The sequence below is a fragment of the Aspergillus luchuensis genome, chromosome 3, assembly GCF_016861625.1.
Source record: "Aspergillus luchuensis IFO 4308 DNA, chromosome 3, nearly complete sequence".
Lineage (NCBI taxonomy): Eukaryota > Fungi > Ascomycota > Eurotiomycetes > Eurotiales > Aspergillaceae > Aspergillus > Aspergillus luchuensis.
The window spans coordinates 4,008,549-4,028,876 of NC_054851.1; the positions used below are offsets into that span (position 1 = coordinate 4,008,549).

The following is a 20,328-nucleotide window of genomic DNA, read 5'->3' on the forward strand; positions in this document are numbered from 1 at the left end:
TCACCCTGCGTCTGCCGATAATACTAAAAAAAATTCTGTTAACTTAAAAAAGGCAAAAAGGCACTAAACGGTTTGTTTCCATGCCTGCTGATGGGATCCTCCCCCATCAAAAGTATTGACTCCCACTTGGCATCCGAGATCTATGATCCCCTTAAACCCACAGCCACAGTCCCCGTGAATGACGTCTACAAAAGGGTCGAGGTCCACCCTCCCCTCCCCTCCTCCTGTCGCCTGGATGAGGGGTTTGCTGGGGCGATTCTAGTGCCCCTTGCTTTTCAAACCCACTTCCATGTCTGCACCACGCTGCTTGCAGGTCATGTGCCGTCGGATCATCCGTCCATGGCTGCCTTACTAGCTTGGAGTCCTGCGATTGGGGAGACATATGCACCTAGAGAGACACCTGAAGAACCTGCGAAAAAGAAATGGGAAAGGCAACAGCTGGACAACCCCAAATAATAGGAAAAAAAAAAAAAGGTGAACACATATCCGAGAAATAGGGAGGACATACGGTACGGAAATCAGAAGCGAAGGGGCAAAAGCACACTACGACGAAGTTTCGACATCAAGCGTGACGCCAGATGACAAATTGTGACTGCACCCTGCAGGATGGCGGACCGGTTTACTCGGATCTCTTCGAGATACGAGGAAGGGACAGCCACCCCATTAGCATTACGCCGTACAATCCAATGCATATCGGATGCAAGACGTACGTGCTTACTGTTTGGGCCAGCAGACCGGTGAAGAATGGTGACACTGCTCCCCCGCTACTGCCCATGGCACTGATAATGCTCAGACTAGATGTCTGCATTGAGCGCGGCAGTAGCTTGCTGAACACTACCGTGGCGCAAGGATACACTGGTCCCAGTAGTAGACCCACTACGGCTACGGCCACGGCGTCCCCGATGATGTTGGGAATGAGCCAAGTCATGAGCTGAAAGGCAACTGATCCGAGCACCAGTAGGATGACAGATAGCTTCTCCCCGACTAGGTGGGCGGGATGCGATAGGACAAACCGTCCAACGGTAATGCCAGCCCAAAACCCGGCACTAACGTAGCCAACCCGTGAGGGGTCCCCATGACGATAGTTAATAAGGAACGAGACCACCCAGCCGGAAATGGAGACTTCCGCCCCTTGGTAGGCGAAGATGAACAGAGCTCCAAGTAGAGTGGGTCGACTCTTCAGTGCTTGCTTCAGAAGGTGTGTTCTGGCCGGCTGGACTGGGCCAGGCGTTTGCTGAGAAGTGGTTCGATGGAGCGCCGTCAGTAATTGTGTTGGGAGTTCCTTTTCATATTTCCGGAACGCCCAAGCGGAAAACACCATGTTGATCAGCGACATGGCCAGGTTGATACTGTAGAAGTAGGACCATCGGACCCCATGAGATGCCAATGCCGTCGCCACAAGCGGGCCTATAATGCCGCCGATGCCATAAGCACCATGAAGAGCGCCCAGAGCTGCAGTGCCGTTCACAAGGTTCGCGCAAAAGACATTATTCAGGGCTAGGTTGACAGCCATGCCGAGGCCTAGCAGGAAAAAACTGGCCACAACGGCAGGGAATGGTGGCTTGCAGACGAGGATGACATAACCAGCGGTCGTCAAGCTTGTAGCCAAAGAATAGGTCTTTGACCGGCCGAGCTTTAGCTCCAGCATTTGGGTCAAAGGGGCAGCAAGAATGAACCCCACCGCATTTGTTACAAAGATCAGCGACACGATAGCATAACCGATATTGTAGTCTTTCTCCATGTAGGGGATGAGGGCTCCAGGAGCGCTGTCGTTCAGTCCCCCGGCGAAGTTCATCAAGCAAGCACTCAACAGCCGCCATTTAGTCATTGGCGGACTCTGTATTGCGGGAATGGAGTCCACAGCTTCTTCTCCCGGCGAAGTGGGATGGCTTTCCAATTCCCCGGGGCTTACAGGCGTCTGCAAACCCAGTGTCTGCTGAGAGGGTATATCGGCGGTCTGTTGACTGCGTTCTCGTCGGAGACCCTCTAGTTCATGGTCCGAGGGAGCATGAGGAATCCCTTGCTTATCCTTGCGCACCACCGCTGCAGGACTCGTGATTAGCGGCGGACTCTGGATGTCCACGAGGGTACCCAAGGCTGAGAACGACATCTTCAGAGGAGTATCCAGTCAGTAAAGAAATTCCTAAGAAAATGTAGTTCGAAAACTGTGAGGACCCTAGGAAAGAGGATTCTTTCAGGGAGCTCTGGGGATCCCCGACGTGTCGGGATCATTATTAATATCCAAGGAAATCAATTAGCTTCAGCGGAATATCCCCCCGCAAACCCCACCAGTAAGCAAAGATCAAAGAGATAGGATTCGGAAGCCAATCAGGCACATGCAAGTTTCACGATATGATACATCCACTCCAAGTGCCGGCAGAGGTGTCCAAAACACGAGGTCAAGTGGTCTAGATGCCAGGTTTTGCCCAGACATTGTGCAGGAGACCTGACTCGCAAGCAAGACCCTGCTTCGAGGAATTCCGTAATACACTGTGCAGCTGGCTTGAATATCACTTTTTCTTTCGAGCTTCCACTGAACATGAGCAAGGCACTAGGTATTTGAGGAAGAGATCTAGAAGGCGGGGGAAGGAAGAGGGAGAGAGAGAGCGAGACTGGCAAAGAAGCGGATGGGGACCCACACTCCCCACCGGGGATTTTCTACCGCCCGAATTTCATCTTTCGAGAAAATCCTCCGCAGTCGACGGTTTTCGCATTCTGCTCGCGCATTCTTCAGTCTCCATAATACTCAATCAACGTCAGAATTTCATAACCTCCCACCGAACCACTCGTGTGTACTTTCGATATGGGTCCTCCTAGGCGCAAGGTTCTCGCTACGGCGGAAGAGACCATGTTCCCGCCGGATGAGCTGCCTCAGGGCCATCTGATCGCCCGGGCTATCAAGGCGACCGGAAACAACATCTACTCAGTGGAACTTCCCTCGAAGGAATCGGTTTTGGTGGAGCTCCCTGCCCGCTTCCGGTCGACCATCTGGATCAAGCGGGGTTCCTACGTGGTGATCGATGCCAATGCCCTCGAGGGCCGCGACAACAAGCTCAAGGGAGAGATTGTCAACATCGTCCGTGATGAGAAAGCGTGGCGCAAAGCCCCATTCTGGTGAGTGGATACTTCAATCGCGGTGCCTGGGGCTACTACTGATCCCTTTGCAGGCCAAAGGAATTCGCCAAGCAGGCTGTTGTTGTCGCCGACGACTCGGACGAGGAGGATGAATCCAATGTCGGCAAGATGCCTTCTTCAGATGAGTCGGATGCTTGATTGGCATCTTATTTGACCTTCAGGCGTCGGGGCCTTGTCGCATGGGCAATAGACTACTTAACAGAGCAGTCCTGTTCACCGCTTCTCATTCATTCCTTGTGGGTACAAGACCGATTGCGATTATCGATGCACCTGTCACAGCCCGATCTCGATATTGGCTGGATGCCACTTCTATTGGATATGCTCTTTACCGCTAAGTTTCGAACGCATGTTATCAAAGGCGCTGGCGCTATTCGCAAGGACGCCGAAACTTTGGGCAGCAAGTGCGAGGACAACAACAACGGAACTGAGGTTGGTGCTGGGGAATACATTCCAAGCCCACTCTTGCATAGCCCAGATGAGGTACAGCAAGATGGGATGAGACCCTGCGCGCCAAAGGAGGAAGGGTGTCGCCCAGGAGAGATAGGCGAAGAATTGATAATGAAGGGACCTTGCGCACAACAAGCCAACTGCAAGAGACGATAGCATCACGGTCATGATGTAGGGCCTGGAGAGAGATACTGTGCGCTGTCGACCCGCAAGCAGATTCTGGATGAATACGGGCAAGCTAGACCCGGAGGGCCTCAACCAACCAGTGACGGCAAAGGCGCCCAGCAGCACGATGTGGATGGCCAGCAATGCCAGGGAAAACTTCTTGGACAAGAATAGTTCTTCGCCGACAAACCTCCAATTGACTGTCCACTTGAACATGAACTGTCTGGTTAGCTCGAACGCCCGCGAGAGATATCCTGCGGGGTTGTTTTGTAGGAACGGTATAGCAAGTAAAACCTGTAGCTCAAGGTCAGACTAGTCTCCACGCAGCTCGCCCTTGGCCAATTCTGCAGCCTCACGGGGACCTACCTGGATAAGGACGGCCAGAACCCCCAGTCTCACACTAGGACCAAGCGACAGACTAAGCACCGTGACAACGGCAATCGCCGGAGCCAACAGCAACAATGTCATCTTAATCGCGACACCAGTAGACCACACTGCAACCGCGGCCGTCCACTTCCGATTCATGAATAGCAGAATGGCAACCCACATTGCCAACGCTGCCAAGCCATCATTGAACAGACGCAGGACATAAACGCTATGTAGTCTCTTGGAAAGGACCAGCAGCGGAAGCAAATACGGCGGAGCACCCGACTGTCTATAACAGCACAGCACAACCACCAGCGTGATCAAGTAGAGCACAGCAAATAGTATTTGACCGAAGAAAATATCGCGCCCCTCATCGGTGAGATGATAGAGGAACGTATAACTGTATACATGACCGGCCGGATAGACAAGGGGGCCAGTGGATCCTTTGATGAGAGTGTAATCGCGTTCACCGGACAAATAGAGCGATATCTGCTGCATATATGTGGTCCAGTCAATCTCGGTATCTGCGAGTAACAGCAACGGGGCTAGGTTAGTGGCATTGCTTCAACTTGTCGCAAAACGGCGTGAACGGAGCTTAGCTTTAGCCTTACAGGGAACTTTCCAGATGATCAGCGCGCAGAGAAAAGCGTCACCCAGGACCAGGAGCGGGGCCATCCATTTTGTGTGTCGGGGATTGAGACAGAGATCGCGAATTAGGCGCATCCAGTCCATCTTGCGTGTGGTTGTTGATTCAGACTACATTCTTTTACAGTTGTAGATGTCGGGTGGCCTCTTTGTGCCGGAGAGCCAATGAGAGCTGCCCCGTTTGGGATTAGCGTTCGTGGACACACACAAGTCCGCGCGGCCGCATGTCTGCAGAACAGGTGGGTTCGTTACCATAGAATTGAGGCGAATTGTACATCAATTGACAATTGTATTTAATCGCGTATGCATAATCATATAGTAGACAGTAGTTGTAGGTACACTATCGATACAAAGATGGGTATATTGCTGCCATGGGTGAGATTTTGTGCCCGGCCGAAAATTTCCGAAGCCAACCTCCGTCGAAACCAACACGACTGCTTCATGGCTTATTTCATGGTGTAATCCATAAATCCTTCACGCTGTACATGCTCAAGGCCAAGTTGAGCCTTAATTGAGTCCTTCCCGCTTTCCTTTTCTCCGCTACCGACCCTCCCCAACCCGTTGTGACTGTGTCGTCGTCGATGTCGGCATATCTCCACTACTCGTAAAACCTAGCAATTCGCCCAGAATTCCTCGCGGCTTGGGAACTGGACACTCGTGGCCTGCCTTGGCCAATCTCTGTGCTTCTTCTTCTAATTGTAGAAACGTAGACACCTCCTCATCAGCAGCCGGCTGCGTCTGGGCGAGCAGATTGCCATCCTGGCTGAGAAGTTCTTCGTCTTTCCGACGTCTTCTGCGAATTCTCTGAATTGGTTGCCCATCTGCCGACATTATCATCTCGGAATCGGCGAATGTGCGACGCGGGGCGGGACAGGGAAAGACATGTGGTAGGCCGACGACGACCAAGGAAGCCAGGAGCGTCCCGGCGAAGAGGGAGGACGTTGACCGTGACCGGGGATGTAGATGCGGCGGCATGTTGGAAGATAGATGTGATCAATTAAGGAGTAAGGAGAATTATTATGCGGAGCGGAGGGTGACGGTGACAATGATGATGCGTTGACTAGGTCGGGGACATCGGTCAGTTTCAGTGCATAACAACCATCGAAAAGAAAGGGCCAGTCAAACCTTGTAGCGACGAGTGCACAAAGGATTAAAGACAGGCAAGGCAGGAGGCCCCAATCACGGTATGGCCTCACCGATGGATAGCGGGGAGCGCGATAGAAGGACCACCGGGGAAGCCGGGGAGGGGAGAGAAGTTATGATGGGGAGACTGGAAAGGGAACCGAACTGAGGCAGCAAATTCAGGCTACAAACTTCCCGAACTGGATGAATTCGGTCTAGTCTTGGCGATCAGATCTAATCTTATCTTTACTGCATATGATTGGCCATCAGGGACAGCGGCGAGGTGCAAACTGGAAACTGAAGGGACTCAAACCGCCTGAGCTGCCATCGCCCACCTCTGACCTCTGCCTCCACTCTTCTGCCCCCTCCCCTCCCTCCTCCCATCTCACCCGTTCTCGCTCTGCTTCAGTCGAGCACTGCATTAGACGAGAAAATGAGCGTTCTGTTTTTCTGCGCTTAGCGGTTTCCTCCTTCATCCATCTTGCGCCCTCCCCTTCGGCATTGACTCAAGTGCCTCCTCCATTCTTCTGCCGTCAGGACCCACCCTCCCTGCTCCCTGCTCCAACTCAGTTGCTCATTCCGATTATCTCCTGCTGCGCTCGAGCACCATGAGCGACCTTGACCGGTATTCCCTCCCTTCCCACCCCTCTTACCCTCTCCCCCTGAGACCACGATAAGCTAACATCCCACTTTTTGTCGCGTAGGGCTATCGCGCAATTACGCGCTTGTCGGTTGATACCCGAAGCCCAGGTCCGCGAACTCTGCTACAAGGCGCGCGAGCTCCTAATCGAAGAAGGGAATGTAGTCTCCGTTGACGCGCCCGTGACAATCTGCGGCGACATCCATGGCCAGTTCCATGATTTGATGGAACTGTTCCGCGTGGGCGGCGACGTCCCGGACACCAACTACCTATTCATGGGCGATTTCGTCGATCGCGGATTCTACTCCCTCGAATCTTTCCTCCTCCTTCTCTGCCTCAAAGTCCGATACCCCGATCGCATCACCTTGATACGTGGCAACCACGAATCGCGCCAAATCACCACCGTCTACGGCTTCTACGATGAGTGCATCCGCAAATACGGCAGCGCCAACGTCTGGCGATACTGCTGCGAGGTCTTTGATTACCTTGCGCTTGGGGCCCTCGTCTTAGGCGCCAGCTCAGAGCTCGAGCCCACCGGCCCCAGCATGGACACCACTCAATCCACCATGCCGATCGATGACGAACTCGAGACCGAAATCCTCAACTCCAGAGGCGAAGTCACCATGAGCACCTATCGCCCCCGCCCACAACACTCCTCCGACCCATCATCCATCTCCCCACCCCGCGACATATCCGCCACATCCAACCAAGCCCCCTTCCGCTCCGGCGCTGCCGGTACAAGCGCCTCCGGCGACGCCGGCGGGAGCTACGGCAGCCGCACCGGAGCCGTGCTCTGCGTGCACGGCGGCCTCTCCCCGGCCATCGACACAGTCGACAAGATCCGCCTGATTGACCGAAAACAGGAAGTGCCACACGAAGGCGCCATGTGCGACCTGCTCTGGTCCGACCCCGACGAGATCGACGGCTGGGGTCTCAGTCCACGCGGCGCGGGGTTCCTCTTCGGCGGCGACATCGTCAAACGTTTCAACTACCGAAACGACCTATCACTGATCGCGCGCGCGCATCAACTCGTCATGGAAGGTTACAAAGAGATGTTCGACGGCGGGATCGTAACAGTCTGGTCCGCCCCCAACTACTGCTACCGGTGCGGCAACGTCGCCGCTATCCTGGAACTAGGCGAAGATACAAGCAACGGTGGCACCGTCGCCAGAAGCAATGGCGACTATGGAAGGAGTAACGGTATACTGGGATCGACCAATAAACCAGCCGTCCGCAGTCCCGGGAGACGGTATAGGGTGTTTGAGGCCGCGGCGCAGGATACCAGAGGCATGCCTGCCAAGAAGCCTGTTGCTGATTATTTCCTGTGATACCATTTGCCGTATGAACGAATGCATTTTGTTATGCCCTTTATCTATCTACATCTGTTCTGCCTGTGCGTCTGCGTCTGCGCCTCCTATGTCTGCGTCCCAGCCGTACTCCCATCCTCCCTCGTGTCCTCGCATCTTCTATCCATTTATATAGGCCGGCCTGTGCATGAACATGACTTGTCTCTCCCTTACTTCTTTTTGCCATCTTCCTATAAACTATGATATTTCGGTCGTAGTTGTTTTGTCGTTGCTTGGTACAGCCGTTTACTGGAAACTTAACATGATGATACATGCATGCTTTCTTGCATCTCACATACAGAATTTGAAGCCTTTAACTTTCTTAATTTCTTTCTTCCTATGTACTGTTGTGTTGTGTTTCTTTATTTCGGGCAAATGAACGACGGACGGGCCTTTTGTATGTGTGTGTGTGTATGTGCATCATCCATGACTGCTAGCCATTGGGTCACGATTGCCTTTTGTTACTGTTTGTTTGTATCTTTGTGTATGATCGGGTTGACCGAATTCATTTGACTAAGGCTCTGTTTACACTTTACACTTATTCTGGTTTAGGTAGTTGATGGGTAGGTTTGTATATTTCGGGTTTTCATGGTAGTTGGGTTTGGGCATCCGAGGTGCCCTCCCGGATGAGCGAGTGAGGGGTTCTTGGAACGCGAGGAGGCGAGCAGATGTTAGCGATAGGTAGGGTCAAGGCTGATCCTCTTGTAATGATTTTTTCCAGTATTCTATTTGAATCGATATCTCTAATAAATCGCCCGAAAGGGTATGGTATAGTGTCCATCTTCATATGAACTATACAAAAAGCCTGAAATGGAACCCGAATGCCAGCATCCAAGGATGATCCAGATATCCAAGAAAGGCGAAGCAGATAGCACAAGACAAACATTAGTTCAGGCACATATGCCAAACTTATCGTAACATCGTAATTATTTTTCTTTATCTCAAGGCACCGCGGGGTGCAACTTGCGTTGCCAAGGGCTGCAATGGCATTATCACCTTTGATTGTCCCAGCAATCACACGCCACTGTAGCCAGACATTCCTGGATGCTGCTCTGGATTAGCACTCCCTGGAGGGGCTCCAACCGCAAACCTCATCGTTGGGGTTGGTCGAGAGTTATTCTCGGCTCCCGATGTCTGCCCAACGTTGGCGTAATGGTTTCCGAACCGCATATCGGGTTCTCTCCCAGTCATACCAGGGTTCCATCCTGGCACCCAATGGTCCATTCCAAAGGTCATGGCGCTCGATTCACGAGACCACCAGTCTTGGCTCTCTTCTACTAGATTTTCCGGCCCATCAAAGGGTGTTACAGGAGACGATGTCGTGGTTGCAGGAATGTTCTGCCCAGTGGTGAATGCGCGGATCTGTTCTTCGTCCGGAGCATACCAGACCTCCTGCTGGGCCACCGGAACGGGCTGGAACTGATTATAGGCGTTGGTTACGGGCCGGAGATACGTAGGCTCAGGAAGCCGGGTAGCGCCCTGCGCAAGCTGGACGTTCAATGACCGCTGCGCTGCACGCACAGCCGACACAGAAGGTGGTATTGGAGGTCCCGTTGTGTGTGAAAATCCCATGGACCCCACCGAAGTGGGTGGCGACTGCATCACAGGACCGCCATGCTCATGTGAACCCATCGGTCTCCCAGCCTGTGGATAAAGAGCACTGCTTGGATCTGCAACCGGATAATGCATGGTTGGAGCTGGCGGTGACTCCTCGGAAGGCGGAGGAGATATCGCTTGATCCCATGAGCCCCAGGATCCCCATTTGGCATGTGTTTGTTCGAAAGTGGCTGTAGCCTCTGCCGGCAGTTCGACATGCCACTTGTTGGCAGAAATCTCTAGAATCCTAAGGGTGCGCCGTGCGCAGAGCCAACTCTCACCCATCTCTTCGAGATGCCGCAGGCCATGAATGACGTCTCGCTGAGCATTCTTCTCAGGAAGATTGAGAAGATGTACAGTCAACGCGGTATGGGCAATGTAGACTGCAATGTTGCATATTTGCTTAAACCCGTAGGTCCGTTTGTACATCCTCAGCAACTTTGAGATTGCAGAAGCAGCCTGTGTGCACAATTTCCGGGGAGACACATGTTGGGGAAGCGGAGAATTGACTTTGGAGTATTTGAGGAAAGGTCGATAAAGGTGTATGAGAAGGAGCTGGTAGAACATACTTTTGGACTGTCAGTGATACAGCTTAATTCGACAGCAGCCATCACCATGAAACTTACTGCATTAGAAGTGCCTGAGGAAGCTGGCCCTCTTGTGGTCTGAGTTCCTTTGGTAGATCCTTCTTCCAGGCTTCAAGCCTTGTATGCAGATCGCTGAGTTTCTTGAGTTCTGCCTGCTTAGTGGTGGGTTTCTCCTTCGGAGTCGGGTCGTAGAAGAACACAAGCAGGTCGCCATTGATCTCGCACAGCCGGAAGATCTGAGAGGCAACGGCTCGGATCCGCGACGGTTGAGTGTGCTCACGACCTATTCCCGTATCCATGTATGGGGACCATAATTCAGCTTCCTCGTTAGGCAATATATCCACTTTCGGGACGCTAATGCTAGATCCCGCCAACTGAGGCTGGCGACCGAGGTAATTAGACCAGCACCTGCGAATGTTAGATTCTCATCAAAGAAAGAGACTGTATGGTCACGTACTTATCGAACAGAAAGCAACCCCAGAATGTTATCCGGCGTGCATCCACTTCTTCTTCGCCCAGATCCCGCGCCCCGAGGCTGGTCGAGTCAAAGTTGAGGCCCAAATCGAAGGCCATCCGAAAGCTCATCCCACTGTAGACCCAGCCCTTGCTCTCGCGGCCACAACCCGCCTCACGCACCGACAGCAGAGCCAGCGCTTGTACGGTGCATAGCTTTGCGTTCGCGTGTTCGTCGTTCTCGAAAAATAGCCTTTTGGCCTCTTTGAAGAAATGATCGCCCGCCGTGGCAGAGTTCTCTGGATCCTCCCGAGCGCCTTCCCAGGAGCTGAAATGACAACCCAGAGCTAGCATTGCATTGACGAGCAAAGTCGAGCAATACTGGCTGGGCACCCCGCGTATATAGTCCCGATAAAATAAATCCTTCGAAAGGGTCGTGAAGAACGGGTAATGCCAGGTAAAGTACATTGTCATGAGATGACAGATCAGTCTCTCATCCTGAGTAACACGGGTCCACCGTGTGACGGAATAATCGCCATGGCCCTGATCCAATTCCTGGGCACCTAAAGATGATCTAAATTCATTCAGCTCCGACCCGGGAGGCAGAAAGATGAGGTTCGAGGTGCCCCCAATGAACTTGCGGGAGCCGTCCAAAACAAGCTCACTCATCTTCCCTGCTAACTCCGACTCGAACTGGTCAGTCTGCGTTAGGGCTTCATCTCCGCTAGCTGCTGTGTCCTCAGGGCCTGCCGTGGAACCTCTCCCTTGGCCGAGGATCGATTGTGCGACATCTTCGAGATTATCGCAGGACCGAATCTGGCGAACCAAGTCGAATGCATCCTCTTCTTCGTAGTTCAATAAGGCTTGTATCAACGTCAACAATGTAGTGTTCTTCGTTCTCAACGCGTCGGTGTCCTTCTTATAAACACCTTTCCTGCGATGGTCGGAATTCGGGTCGTAGACGCCTAGGGTATTGTGAGCCTCTATCTTTTGAAAGCAGCATAAAAGGCAGTACTATACAGGCTGTATGATAGACAGAGGAACAGGCTGCGCAACTCGGTAGATTTCCATCGCACTAGACCACACCATCAGCTACAAAGAGCATGTACAGCGGTAGGGTCGGTCGTACCTTGGATTTCCTCCTGCGGCAGGCAATACACGCCGTACTGACACAACGTCTTTTCGAAGCCGGGCCATTGTCCGATTTTGTAGCTTGAGCTCTGGTCGAAGCTTTCCCTCGAGAGCCTGTCAGGGTGGGCGTGGCGTCCATCTCTTGCGACTTCTCCGCGGAGCTGTCTTCCATCGCTGTCAGGTCCACCCAGAAGTGTTCGGAGAAAGCGTCAAAACAGGGCGAAGCATGCTTCTCGAGGGGGGAAAGAGCGGGTCGGGCTACTGGAGAGGGAACCCAGAAGGCCCCTGCACAAAATGGGTGGAGGGGAAGCGCGGGTCGAGGGTACCGGCATAAGCTCGACAGCAAGAGAGCGAATCTGAGGCCATGGTAGAGGCATTAGTTAGGCAAGCGCGCAGGAGCTAGGACGGTACTATTGGCAAAGTCGCAGAAGGAGCTAGTGCAGAGGAAGGATGGAGGTGTTGCGCAATCGGCAATCGGGAGGATGTCAGGAAGTCGAGAGATGCATGTTGGGCGACTCACAGATCAGTCCAGTCAGTCAAGCCGAGATCGAACCACAAAAAGAATTAGGCTACCCCGCGACGTGCAGGAATGGGTTGACGAAATGACCCGCAAGTGGAGGCGACGGATTGCTCTGGGTAGAAGATGGAACCGGGGAGGGGGTTTGTACGGGGTAAAGCAATGAGCATAGAATGAATGGAAACCGACGGAGGATGATAAGAGGAGATGATCTGGACGGAATGATTGGACAATGCTGGAGGGGAGTTAAGTAAAAAGGAAGAGATAGCGAGTCTGTGCAACTGCGCGCCGGCAGCTCGACGATCTGGCCCGGTTGGTTGGATGTGCGGCGATAAGAAACGGTGGATGACTAATGCGCCCTTCCAGAGTCAACTTGATAACTACTAGTTAACTATGAGAAAGAGTACTGTAGAACGATGAATGTTAGTTGGGCAATGGTAGATATTATAGCGATGATGAACAGACCATGACAGAAACTTTATCAATTAATCTTCGTTCATCTTAGAGTTCTGCGTGGAAGTGACTAGTACTTCCCTCTGTGGATTCATATCTGCAAGATAGTCATGATATGCTTTCTTTTTCTCTGTTCTGACTATCAGCCATATCCTATTGGAAGAAAGAAGGGCATCCCACCATCAAAGGAATGGATGATTTGGATCGTTTCCGGTCGGCACAATCGCAGTTGTGTCACATGGCCCTCCATGCTTCATAGTACAATCTGACCAGTTACAAATAGTTGGTTACAAAATACCGCTGGTTGGTTATTACTAGAAGAGGTTTAGTGTATGTGCCTGATCCATGAGGACGGGAAACGGCCTATTTACTACTACGTACGTAGCCATATGTTTCATCATCACTCCACGCTCTCACCATCCTAACCGATTCTACACATCATAGAATCCTTTCCGCTTCCAGAATGCCATGCTGCGTCTCAAGACATCGATGGTAAATGGTTTATACTGTGCTTCAGGGCAACCGGCAAGGGCACGAACAGTATTCGTGCATTCATATACTGGCGAAAACTGAGCACACTCCCAGCGCGTCAGTTCTCCAAGCACTCGCTCCTGTAGGACGGGCATCAGCGGCGCGAGTGCGCCTTCCGACGTACCCGACTTGACTGCCTGCTTCACCCAGTCGGAGTAATCGATCATTCGCACGGGATACCCGACTTCGTGGAGGAGAGTGATGGTATCCTCAACGGTTAGGGACTTGGTCCGGTCGGGGGACAGAATGTGGTAGGCTTGACCAAGATTCTTGTTCTCTGACGCAATCTGGAGCACCGAGGAGCAGACAAAGTCGATCGTGCAATACTCAAATCGCATGTCAACTATTCGCGGGAAGCTCCCCATCTCCATGCACCCGACAATCCATCGCGTAATAAAGTCATCAGGGTTACTGGCGCCAGTGACGCTATCTCCGATGATAAAGCCAGGACGGTAGATGGCGATCGGGAGGCCCTTTCCCTGCATACGGCGCACCATCGCCTCGGCGGTCCACTGGCTCTGCCCGTACCCGAGGTCGTATCGCAAGGCAGGCAAGTGGTTTATCAGGGGACTGTCTTCGGGGATGCTTCGCGTGCCTAGAATCATGCCCGACGGACCGAATACATCGATACTCGACATGTAATGGAACGCCTTGCGGCGCCCGAGCGCTGCAGCGTTCAATACGTTCCGTGTCCCTATGACGTTGGCGCGGTGGTGTTCCTGGTACGACTCGCAGAAGTTGACCTTGGCCGCAACGTGGAAGATCACACTGGCCCAATCAACCAGCCAATTGAATTGCGTTGGTCCAAGCCCAAGCTTCTCGTCGCCAATGTCTCCCTCCAGAACCAGAATTTTCTGGGAGAGCTCCAATGGCTCGGGAAACAGATCGTATTTCTCCATGGCCTTCCGCACTCTAGCAGCGGCGCTCTGACCGTCTCTAGCTCGAGCAAGACACGCGACCTGCTTCACACCCGACCTCTCAATGAGTCGGCGGAGGATATGCGCTCCCACAAATCCAGTCGCACCAGTGAGGAAAGCTCGCCCTTCCGCTGCCGACTCCCAGTCCGGAGCGAGTGGAATGTCATCGACAATATCAACGTCGTTCGCCCAAATACTAGTATGATCTGGGGCGTTCTTGTATCTATCTTCCCCAGGCGCCTGCCCAGTGTCAAGAAGATCACACATACTTGAGAAACGGGCATGTGCATGTAGTTCATCCATGGTAATTAGGCGCTCCAGCCGATGTTGTATGAGTGCTATCAGAGCCGCCGCCTGAATGGACGAGGCACCTAAGAGAAAGGAATCTTGCTCGGGCGTGGGGTGGGACACTTGGAGTAGCTCCTCCCATATTTTCGCTAGAACTGACCTCGTGTCCGTGTCGTTGGGGCTGGTGCTTGTGTCATTAACGACCCTCTGCTTCCTTCCAGCCTCGCCTTTACGTGGGCCCTGTGCATAACTGTCCAGAAGAGCCTGGCGGTCGACCTTTCCATTGGCCGTCAAGGGAAAGGTTGTGACTAGTTCGAATCGCTCCGGGATCATGTAGGATGGCAGGGTGGCCTGTGCAAATCGAAGGATGGCGTGTTGACCCTGCTTATTCCCGCCACTGGGGATGATATACGCGATCAAGATAGACGAGTGAAGAACCGACAAGGGTGGTCGTTGTATGACCACACACGATTCCACGAGTGGGCTTGACTCCATAATCCGCGAAATTTCCTCGAGTTCGACGAGAAATCCTTGATGCTTGACCTGTGTATCGCGACGGCCGATGTAGTCCAAGAATCCTGGTTTATCCCGTCGCCACTGGCCAATGTCACCAGTACGATACAGTTCGACAATTGAACTACCACTGTCAGTCGTGCTGTCAGTTATGCCTGTGCCTTTTGTGTACCGGTGTGGATTGAGTATTTGGACAAATCTTTCCTCATTTTCACGTCTCCTGTGGAGATAACCAGCTGACTTTCCCGGTCCGCCAATGCATATTTCGCCATGGATGCCGCTTTCCTCGATAGGCTCCAGGTTATCGTCTAGCAAATAAACAATGGCTTTTCCTATAGGCTGGCCAATGCTGATGCGGTCTTCCAGACAATCCGGCAAGGTTACCCTGTACAAGGTTGTCAGGGTAGTCCCCTCAGTAGGACCGTATCCATTCCACAGGTTTTCTGGAGGTTCCTTCTCCAGGACAGATCGCAGCGCTCGTGGATTCGCCGCCTCGCCAGCTGTTATCACATGGCGCAAAGCACGAAATGCATTGGGGGCTGTCGATGCAATAACATTGAAGAGGGCCGTTGGGATGATCATCACGCTCGCTCGGGTCTCAGTCAAGAAGGCAAGAAGACGGCTTGCGTCGGTTGCGACTCCCTTTGGCAGGACCACGATAGTCGCCCGGGCTATCAGCGTGGCCCATATTTCAAACAGACTCAGATCGAACCCAGGATTGTTGAATGCGGTCACGCGATCGGTATGTGACAGCGGAGTCATGTTGTTCTCCATTGCCAAATGGAGGATGCTGCTTGTCTGGATCTGGACGGGCTTCGGCTTTCCCGTGGACCCCGATGTGAAAAGGATGTGACTCCGTCCATCCTCTTTCTGGGGACAGTCTTTCTGAGTAATCAAGTGATTATCGTGGCGGAATAGCGCGGGTTCGAGGTGTTCCATCGGGTGGAGGTCGAAGCCTTCATACCGCTCGGTACACAAATCCTCAACGATCACTCGTCTGACGGCAACATCACGTAACAATTCACAGATCCGCTTTGGGGGCTGTTTCGGCTCGAGAGGGACGCATGTTGCACCGACGAGACGGACGGCAACTTGGGCCACCACTTGGCTCAGGCCAGGGCTGAGGAGAATACCGACGGGCTCTTCCGCCTCAACCTTCTCTTTCAGCTGAAGCCTGTCCGCCAGACATGTGGCACGGGCTAGCAGTTGCCCATACGTGAGGGCTTGATGCCCGTCCAGCACGGCCATAGCGTCTGGATGTTCTTGAGCATGTTGCGCCAGAACTCTTTCCATCATGGTATAGCAAACCATTGTGGACTCCACCGTTCGAATTGGACTCTTGTCTTAGTGGAAACTTGGATCCAGTTCAGTATATAGGGGCGGTATCTGAACTGAGCGGCTACATGCAAAGGGAGGGTTTGATGAAACATGTATTGATTGACAATTAAATGTCTCGATGCTTTCATTTGTGGGTTCTTCCTGTGGGCAAACAGGAAAGCAGCAAGGCAAGTACTTATCATAAATCCACGGTATCCTCCAAACAACATCGCCGTTCGATACGTACTCCGCTGAAGTCGCTCGTGGTTTTATTTCCACGGCAGTCCAACATCAACCTCACGATTCCGCGGCCAACTGCCATGTTCGGAACGACAGCGACCTGATTGCCGTCCCATGCGTGGACGACGGGTGACTGAGATCATCACTGGTGGCGATAAGGTAATGTAGTCGACAAGAAGTCACTGCAACTCGCCGGATCCAGCAGGTGGACGAACTTTTGACTTTCAACTCGTCACGAAGGCCGTTCTTCTGGCAATCTACTGGCCCGCGCATGCTGATCAATGAAGGTTTACTCCACAAGAGAAACGAGAGATCCAGTACAGAGTGACAAGAAGACAAGGGCGTCCAAAGGAGCATGGCAATCAATTGATCATTGCGTATAATCTGATCTCAGACGTGAGTCAATGCATATGCATAATCTTCGTCAGATGAGTGGATCTGATGGCTAGATCGACATGTCATGTGTCTATATTGTTAAAAAGAGGAATCATTGATATCATAGCATTTCATTCAAAGTTTGACCAAGGACTGACAGACAAGTTTTTCATTTGCTGTCCATGCCACCTGTACCCCATATTGCGAATGGACTACATTGGGAAGCGGAAACTAGGGTTTGGGTCCTATCCCGCAAGCGTCGGCCGGACGTTTGTCACTCATGGCTTTGAGCATTTCCTATTCAAGATGCACACTGGGTGCTACCCACCATATGCCAGCCAGTGTCGTTTTGTGTGTCCAGATCGACGTGCCCTAAGGACAGCAAGAACACACATTACCATGGATAGGAACAAGTCTCAGTCTTCCAAGATTTGACTTATAAAATCTCGCCGACAAACTTCATCGAGAAATCAACCGCCCTTTCACGCTTGGCTTAACCTTCCTGCGAATCAGTGGAAGAAACTCTATCCCTGAACTCACACGATGCAGCTCCCGCCCTCATTGACTGCGGCCCTGCAGTCGGGCATCGCCAAGCGACGACAGCAAGGCCAATACTTTGAAATGAGCCCTCCTGCCACCGAAATGGGCATGGTTGACTTCGGGTCCAACGACACACTAGGCCTCCGATCCAGTCCCTCCATGCACGAAATCTTCCACAGAGAATTGAGAAAGAGTACTGATTTCGTTATCGGAGCTGGCGCGAGCCGATGCCTCGGGGGTTCCACCAACGAGGTCACGAAATTGGAGAGACTGCTAGCCGACTTCCACCACGGCAAAGAGGCCGTGTTCTTCAACTCAGGATACGAAGCCAACGTTGGCATATACAGCACTTTGCCTCAACCAGGGGATGCCATTATCCACGACTTCATGGCCCACGCAAGCATTCGTGACGGAATCCGCTATGGCCGTGCGTCCATCGTGAAAGTGTTTGCACATAATGATCTCCAGTCGCTAGACGATGTGCTTGAAAAGGTTAAGCTCGGCTCGGCCGATATTAGCTGCGGGAGAAGAACGGTGTTCATTGCTCTGGAGTCGTTTTACAGTATGGAAGGCGATATCTCGCCCATCCCGGAGATTCTTTCGCATGTCAGAAGTTCTCTACCGGCTGGCAATGGCGTGCTCATAGTTGATGAGGCTCACTCGACGGGTATTGTTGGACCCAACGGCTCAGGATACATATGTCACTTGGGACTGGAGAATGAACCCATTATTTCGATGCAGAGCTTTGGCAAAGGCCCTGGTGCTTTGGGTGGTATGTGCCCTTCAATCTCTGGCTCCGTCAATGGCTAGCTTAACGTGCACCAGGTGTTGTTATTTGCGATCCTTTGACCAAAGAATACATGGCCAACTTCGCACGAGGCCTGGTGTACTCGACTGCGCCTTCCTTCCCCACAATCGCCGCCATCAGAGCTTCGATCGCCACCCTCAGCAGCGCAGACGGGGAGCAGGTAAGAACAGTAGTGATAAAACCCTCCAATGTATATCCAATTCTAATCAGTGGTCACTATGAATAGCGCCGCCAGAGGCTCCGCGCAAACATCAAAATCTTCCACCAGTGCATCCTCATGCATCCAAGGCGGCAGGCTCTATCAAACTCTGGGGTTCTACGGTTCCCCTCCATTGAGCAGACGAAGAACGATGAGGTGTTCGTGGCCGTCATCCCCATCATCACGGAGCAAGGACAATGCCACAAATTACAGCAGAGACTGCAGGAATACAGGTTCCGCACCCATGCAGTCCGATATCCCGTCGTCCCGAAGGAGGAGGAGCGCGTCCGTTTGATGCTACATGCGGATAACAAGCCGGACGAGATCAGAGGCTTTGCGCGAGTGTTAATGGAATGGGGCTGGGAAATGATGCAGGTTGGGCCTAGGCCCCAGTCTCGACTGTAATCTGGCAGAAGGGAAAGGCTGGTGTACAAATGCTGGTTCGGGATTGTAGGTCATGACGCTCGTCCATATACTGCACACATCACACAGCATCACTCTACATAGTCACTGCTGCTCAACACAAGCGATGAGACTCGGCGTCTTCAGGACGGGTCAAGTTCTCATTTTATGGTGACCATGTCGATAATGTCCCCAATACATCAATTCCGACGGATGCTTTTTCCTAGCCTAACGAGATGTTTCCAAAATGCAAGGCGAGCCGAGGCGAAGGGCAGATCGTTCACAAATCGTTTGAATCGTCATCAGCCGTGGTCGTGGCAAGGGAGCGGACAGGTCCGACTCGGAAGGAAACTCCCTCCTGTATTCGTGGATGAGCCTGCATTTGTCCCTTTGCCCTTTACTTTCTGTGTTCTGTTTCTCGCTAATCGCTATTTAATTGGTTATTGTCTTCCAAGTCGTTAGAAAGGGATATCGCCAAGAACTATGCAGCATTACTGTTTGATGACTCCTTCTCTCCTGTATTAGTTAGTAGAAATATGTTAGTTTCGCTCGAATTGATCCCTTCGATGACTAAGGATATATAGCAGCATGGTTTAGGCCGAGCAGCTGTCTTGTCCATATCTGGTATGGCTATCACTGCAGGTAACTGCAGATAGCCTGAGGTTGCTTTTTGCTGGGCTCAGTAAAACCGGGCCCCTAGAACAAACGATAATGACATTCTAGTAGATATCTGGTGGGCATTATCCCATGACCTTTGACTTGCTGGAGGCCTTGCATAAGTCCACTGCTTTGTACACTGACAAGAACGGCCAGACTCAGATGAGTCATCTTGCTTCACTGCTCATTGATCAACCGGAGACAGATTGAATACAAGAAGTAAATGTTGACATTCCCAAGGGACACTTTCTGCGCTTTACCGCTTCTTTCCAGCCGCATATATGGTCTTGGCTTGATGCTGTTCTCAAAAAGTAGACGAGGCATTGGTCCTCGGCAGAGTGAGCGTGCATCGGGGAGACTCCGCAAGCGTCCTCCGTGCTTGACCCAATGAGGCCCAAGCAAATGCGATCCTCGGCGCCAAGCCTTACGGATCGTCTGGAGGATCCCGGATTATTAATTACCGGAAAAACAAAATGTTGGAACCTCTTTAGGGAAGAAATCGATATCTGCAGGCAGTCAGCCAGGCACAAGGCTGTGCCCGTCCTACTGTGTATGGTACTTTGGTGATACCCGGCGAAATCAATGTTTACCAGTATCTCACGGGACAGTCAGTCAGTATGTTTGCCTGGAAAGGGAGACGGACAAATGTTCCTTTGTCCCGACAGCATTTCCGAGGAGATGACACCCACCCCACGAAGATCAATATGGGTGGTTGGTGGTTGGGCAGACACACAAAAGTCCGACCACCCCCATCTCCCACAATAATAATGATGCTAATCGGTGATGGTAATTGCAAACCACCAAAGTTACGGTGTGACGGGGAAGAAGTACGTAACACTCGGTAATATGGAACATTCTTTAGTGGGGAAGGAGACATTCTGCCGCTGCCTCTTTGGGACACTGGCGGTTCCAGAAGTTACCGTGAGCCGAGGTGATAC

The 20,328-nt window shown here is 52.3% G+C and overlaps 8 protein-coding genes across 8 annotated transcripts; 3 read left to right on the plus strand and 5 right to left on the minus strand.

The window, feature by feature from the left end:
- Positions 1-619: 619 nt before the first annotated feature.
- AKAW2_31339A (putative MFS efflux transporter) lies at positions 620-2,110 on the minus strand (the record flags this gene model as incomplete). The annotated part of the gene is made up of 1 exon (XM_041687953.1): positions 620-2,110. One exon carries the CDS (start codon positions 2,108-2,110, stop codon positions 620-622), a length of 1,491 nt encoding a protein of 496 aa, XP_041541786.1.
- A 693-nt stretch (positions 2,111-2,803) lies between these two features.
- AKAW2_31340S (putative eukaryotic translation initiation factor eIF1a-like protein) lies at positions 2,804-3,273 on the plus strand (the record flags this gene model as incomplete). The annotated part of the gene is made up of 2 exons (XM_041687954.1): positions 2,804-3,114; positions 3,168-3,273. 2 exons carry the CDS (start codon positions 2,804-2,806, stop codon positions 3,271-3,273), a joined length of 417 nt encoding a protein of 138 aa, XP_041541787.1.
- Positions 3,274-3,444: 171 nt separating this feature from the next.
- On the minus strand, positions 3,445-4,845 carry alg3 (dolichyl-P-Man:Man(5)GlcNAc(2)-PP-dolichol alpha-1,3-mannosyltransferase; the record flags this gene model as incomplete). The annotated part of the gene is made up of 3 exons (XM_041687955.1): positions 3,445-4,041; positions 4,114-4,637; positions 4,725-4,845. 3 exons carry the CDS (start codon positions 4,843-4,845, stop codon positions 3,445-3,447), a joined length of 1,242 nt encoding a protein of 413 aa, XP_041541788.1.
- Positions 4,846-5,298: 453 nt separating this feature from the next.
- AKAW2_31342A (uncharacterized protein) lies at positions 5,299-5,733 on the minus strand (the record flags this gene model as incomplete). The annotated part of the gene is made up of 1 exon (XM_041687956.1): positions 5,299-5,733. The coding sequence occupies one exon, from the start codon at positions 5,731-5,733 to the stop codon at positions 5,299-5,301; it is 435 nt and encodes a 144-aa protein (XP_041541789.1).
- A 755-nt stretch (positions 5,734-6,488) lies between these two features.
- On the plus strand, positions 6,489-7,848 carry AKAW2_31343S (serine/threonine-protein phosphatase; the record flags this gene model as incomplete). Its single annotated transcript, XM_041687958.1, has 2 exons — positions 6,489-6,505; positions 6,585-7,848. The coding sequence occupies 2 exons, from the start codon at positions 6,489-6,491 to the stop codon at positions 7,846-7,848; spliced, it is 1,281 nt and encodes a 426-aa protein (XP_041541790.1).
- A 1,032-nt stretch (positions 7,849-8,880) lies between these two features.
- Positions 8,881-11,805, minus strand: AKAW2_31344A (putative C6 transcription factor (NirA); the record flags this gene model as incomplete). The annotated part of the gene is made up of 5 exons (XM_041687959.1): positions 8,881-10,030; positions 10,089-10,457; positions 10,507-11,467; positions 11,523-11,577; positions 11,632-11,805. 5 exons carry the CDS (start codon positions 11,803-11,805, stop codon positions 8,881-8,883), a joined length of 2,709 nt encoding a protein of 902 aa, XP_041541791.1.
- A 1,229-nt stretch (positions 11,806-13,034) lies between these two features.
- Positions 13,035-16,163, minus strand: AKAW2_31345A (putative NRPS-like protein biosynthetic cluster; the record flags this gene model as incomplete). Its single annotated transcript, XM_041687960.1, has 1 exon — positions 13,035-16,163. One exon carries the CDS (start codon positions 16,161-16,163, stop codon positions 13,035-13,037), a length of 3,129 nt encoding a protein of 1,042 aa, XP_041541792.1.
- A 1,164-nt stretch (positions 16,164-17,327) lies between these two features.
- Positions 17,328-18,736, plus strand: AKAW2_31346S (aminotransferase class I/II-fold pyridoxal phosphate-dependent enzyme; the record flags this gene model as incomplete). The annotated part of the gene is made up of 3 exons (XM_041687961.1): positions 17,328-18,096; positions 18,150-18,292; positions 18,359-18,736. 3 exons carry the CDS (start codon positions 17,328-17,330, stop codon positions 18,734-18,736), a joined length of 1,290 nt encoding a protein of 429 aa, XP_041541793.1.
- Between the last annotated feature and the right edge of the window lie 1,592 nt (positions 18,737-20,328).